This window comes from Poromitra crassiceps (genome assembly GCF_964638095.1).
Source record: "Poromitra crassiceps genome assembly, chromosome: 9".
NCBI classification, from domain to species: domain Eukaryota; kingdom Metazoa; phylum Chordata; class Actinopteri; order Beryciformes; family Melamphaidae; genus Poromitra; species Poromitra crassiceps.
Window position 1 is genome coordinate 40,066,522 of NC_139630.1, and position 5,000 is coordinate 40,071,521.

Here is a 5,000-nt window from a genome sequence, read left to right on the forward strand (position 1 = left end):
CAGCACAAACCCCACCGCACCTGCCAGAGGGTCACAGCCAGGGGGCGATCATCACATCTACTGTTTGTTTACAACAAACCAGAGCTTGTAAACAAACAAACAAACAAACAAACACACAAACAAAAAACGTGTCTGGTCTTCATACCAGTTAAGAATCCATGAAGAAATAGCTGAATATGAGCATCAGTCCAAACTGTGGTTTGCCCTCGGTTTGATAATGTATGTTTTAAGAGCAAAAGTAACTACTGGCTATAAGATGTCACCCATTAAACTTTGTATTTTGTGGCCATTTCCTGTAGTTGTTTTGGATTACGTTGACACTCTTAACAAACCCCACTGACTGCACAGTTAGAAGAGGACTGAGACTGAGGACTGAGTTCGAATAATGTGGAAGGAACCGAACTAAAGGAGTAAATGCAGAGTTCGAATAAACTGCTCCAAACTTCATTGATTGTGGCTTGAATTCCCCTGTATCAGAGAAGGAGACGAGGTGAGAGGAAGGATTTCCCTTCAGGAAAACTAATTGAGCCAGTCTGCCTGTGACCTAGTGCTGTCCTGCTGTCCCGGAGGCACGAGGCTGTCATGCAGGGTTGGTAGTTTCACTACAGATGGGGATTCCTGATAAGCTGTAAAGTCTGGAGCAGCAGACGGCTTCAAACAGGACGGCTGGCACAGTCTCAGATAGCCAAGACTGTTGCCAAGTGGGGCTTGTCACGGCAGCGTTTGGTGATTTGATATGTATAAACCTGTGAAAATAATTAGTTTCTATTGACACTCAACTTTCTTATCTATTTGCATAGTGACAAAAGTCATGCAAAGCGCCAGAAAAAAGTGGTAATAAAAAAATAAGAAGAGAAATGGTTTTAATAGAAAAATCAACTCACCTCAAACAACAAAAGAAACAAATTAAACAAAAATATGACATGCAAAGACACAACTGGGACACCAGAATCTAAACAACAACCTGGTCACACAACATGGTGGAAGACATAACAACAAGAGGCATAAAATAATAATAAAGTAATAAGGAAAGTCATTGTATTACTTTTTAAAGAACATAGAAGTGAGGCATAAAATAATAGAAAAAATGAAAAATAAAATTAGTGAAATGCCCTGTTCTGTTCAGCCATAGAAAACTCACTTTTTTTTAAATTACTATTTGTGTCTTGATTCAGAGAGTCTCGGACTAGTTGGGAGTGTCTGGATTCAGAGACAACATTAAAAATAGGTCTGACTTTACAGTAATGTGTCATCCATGACAATCGTTTAGATGCATTGTATATTGGTGCTTTGCATTTTATATTTGTCAAAGTAAAACTCAGACAGTAGCAGAGGAAACAGTGAATGTGAATATTCATGTGATGTCTCAGACGCCTGCCTGTGGGCATCGCTACAGTGGCTAACGTGATCTTATTGCCGTTTGAGAATCAGAGCCCTACTAGTTTTGCCCACAGTAACAGGAGCTATGTTTGTTTGTGGTGAAATGGCGCTGTGACAGAGTGTAATGGAGTGACTGTGTGTGTTAGAGAGAGAGAGAGAGAGAGAGAGAGAGAGAGAGGGAGAGAGAGAGAGAGAGAGAGAGAGAGAGAGAGAGAGAGAGAGAGAGAGGGAGAGAAGCAGTGAGAAATAGACACTGGCTGTGGTTGTGTACTGTAATCTCTTTGTCCGAGTCACACGTAGCAGCATTACTTGGTGTGTAGCTACAACACGTAGCAGCATTACTTGGTGTAGCTACAACACGTAGCAGCATTACTTGGTGTAGCTACAACACGTAGCAGCATTACTTGGTGTAGCTACAACACGTAGCAGCATTACTTGGTGTAGCTACAACACGTAGCAGCATTACTTGGTGTAGCTACAACACGTAGCAGCATTACTTGGTGTAGCTACAACACGTAGCAGCATTACTTGGTGTAGCTACAACACGTAGCAGCATTACTTGGTGTAGCTACAACACGTAGCAGCATTACTTGGTGTAGCTACAACACGTAGCAGCATTACTTGGTGTAGCTACAACACGTAGCAGCATTACTTGGTGTAGCTACAACACGTAGCAGCATTACTTGGTGTAGCTACAACACGTAGCAGCATTACTTGGTGTAGCTACAACCAGTTAAAAGGGGATTTATGTCTTTTTGGTTGTTGGATCTCCACCCTCCCCACCTCACTGAACCATGATACTTTGTCAAAGCAATTTGATTTTTGGAAACTGGCTCCTCTTGTGCAGCCAGAAGCAGTGTTGGGCAGTCAAGTAGATTAACGTGTCGCTGTAACTTTATTACTTTCCCCATTCTCCAGTAACTAGTAATGTAAGGGATTACAATTTCCAAAACACTAATACGGTAATATTACAGTTACGAATCCAAGTATAGTAGGGGAGAGTGGGGTGAGTTGTGCCAGTGGGGAAGTTGTGCCACCCCTTGTATCTAGAAAACCATAGAAGAAATTGGTCATGTGACCACACATTTTTGAAGAGGCATCCATTTTACTCACTCTGCAAAGAAGGGAGGCAGATGGCACAAGAGCTAAGCACATTTAAGTTCAAAAAACTGTTTTTTGCCTCTCAAAGTAAATTTTTTATGATCAAGGTTTATTGATTGTTGTGTCTAAACAATTATAGACAAGCTTGAAAACATTTCACACATGTGTTAGTGTTTTAGTAAGCTACAATATGAGGCTATACTGTTAGCATGATGTTAGCTCCAAACCAGCTATATGATACAAGTTTGTTAAAATGGTGGGGATGGGGTGATTTGTGCCAAAAGGCCTGGGTTAAGTTGTGCCAGTGCAGTTGCAGTTGATTTAGTGAAATTTTATTTCATTTTGTTCTTAAATGTTTAAATAGACCTTGTTGAAGAATATTGCAGTAATGGCAAGTGTAGCCTGGCTCTGTGACAGTTCATTTTGTTCATTTTGAACATAATTTTTATTTCTGAAAATGTTAAATATGTAGGTCAACTGCTGCTACCGTTTAGCCTTGTTTAACCCTGTTATACTACACTGGACTTTAGTGTTATCTTTATTTTGTCTTGCTTTGATATAGCATTACAGTATATGAGATGAAAATGTTCTGTTTTACTTCAGTAATCAATGGCACAATTTACCCCAACGTATTCTCTCCAAAGGCACAACTTACCCCGCACCGGGGGCAAGTTGTGCCAAGAGACCACTTTTTTAAGAATAGCCATATTTTTTTAACAGTTTATTTAAGATCCAAAGGGAGTGTTCCCAGTGGTGCACAACATCCTGAAATATATTTACATATTGTAGTTGGAGGCATTACTGTCATGCCCTCACTTTAAAGACACCTCAAGTAAAAAGTGGCACAACTCACCCCACTCTCCCCTATATATATAACTTTACTCTTAAGTAACGGCATTACTTTCTCCAGCACTGGCACGGCGCTAAAACAAAGTGTGGAAATAAGTCTGTATATGAGACTACTGCTTTGTCAGAACAAAATTAGTTTTTTTTGTCCTAGGCAAATAAAATAGAAAAAGTATGCAGTTTGACCAATTGATTGTTGACTCCTCCTGTAAGGTCAATTATTGTTACAATAAAGTAGATTAAATTCTAAAAGGGACTGGCTAAACAGGCTGTACGTCACTTTTCGGAGGGGGAGTGGGGGGGTAGAGAAAGTAGTATACTGTAGTAATGTAACGAGTAACATAACTAATTACTTTTGATACCAAGTAATAAGGAAAGTAATTGTATTACTTTTTAAAGAACATAGAAGTGAGAGAGGTGTAGTAGGGGCTTTACCTTTGCTGATGTCACTGGGGATGGTGCTGATCTCTCCGTTGACCATCTTCTGGTGCAGCTGTTTGATGTTGAACGGCTCAACAGTGAAGGGCAGAGTCCCGGTCAGCATGGCAAACATACTGACACCCCTACACACACACACACACACACACACACACACACACACACACATGCACGCACACACACACACACACATGCACGCACACACGCACGCACGCACGCGCATGCACAACGCACGCACGCACACACGCATGCACACACAGACACACACACACAGGAACGCACAGGCACGCACACACACACACACACACACACACACACATGCGCAGGCACACACACACACACACACACGCACACGCAGGCACACAGGCACAGGCACATTTAGGGGTGTGGGGGGAATCGATACAGCATAGTATTGCAATATTTTGTGTGGCAATATATCGTATCGCACAAATGCCAAGTATCACAATATTTTATTATATATATTGTCAGGTGCATGCAACATCAGTCTGTCTGATTGGCAATCCCATTTTGCTGCAATAAAAATGATTGAAGTTACATGAACAGACTGGAAAATGTATCTATTAGAATGAGATGAAACAGATGTTGACAAAGGTTTTTCCTTTGAGGACATCATTTGCAGTTGAAAAAAGGTCATAAATTGCATTATAATGCAATATTTTTTTAAATCGCAATAATATTGCATTGTGATTTATATTGTGTATATATAATATTATAATGTCATATTGTGGCGATCCGACTCGCAATTCCCACCCTCACGCACCATGTGCACAAAATACACATTTGCACGCATACACATAATTGCAAACGACTGTAATTAATTTCAAATCAAGATTTAGCAGCGTGCAATACCACACCAGAACAACCATTACATACCGACACTTAGCCCGCAGCGAGTCGGACGCCACATGAGAAAACTCCAGATTTTGCAGTGAAAAGGCCCTCATGCAACAGGCAGACAGCACGGCCCCTCAGGCCGGCACACTTTGCGTTTGAGCGCAACACTTACACGGACCAGACGTCCACTTTGGGCCCATACTTCCTGTGAGCCAGCAGCTCCGGAGCGGCGTAGGCAGGACTTCCACACTGGGTGTTCAGCAGCTCCGGAGACAGAGATTCGGTCTTCAGGGTGTTACTCAGGCCAAAGTCTGCGTGAAATAATATTGTTGTCAATTCTTGTCATTTTACATTTACAGTTGCGTTTGTGGATGGATTTT

General features: G+C 41.4%; 1 protein-coding gene across 1 annotated transcript in view; it reads right to left on the minus strand.

Annotated features, from left to right (window-relative positions):
• The window catches only part of LOC310782307 (hormonally up-regulated neu tumor-associated kinase), a gene marked incomplete at its 5' end in the record, with an annotated part of 18,507 nt that overhangs the window by 5,869 nt on the left and 7,638 nt on the right, over nt 1–5,000 (minus strand). Inside the window, 3 exons of the mRNA XM_083642981.1 lie at nt 1–20; nt 3,763–3,890; nt 4,793–4,931. The exon at nt 1–20 is cut by the window's left edge and continues 116 nt beyond it. Of these exons, the coding sequence (XP_083499107.1) occupies nt 1–20; nt 3,763–3,890; nt 4,793–4,931 (287 nt within the window). The remainder of the gene's footprint in view (nt 21–3,762; nt 3,891–4,792; nt 4,932–5,000) is intronic.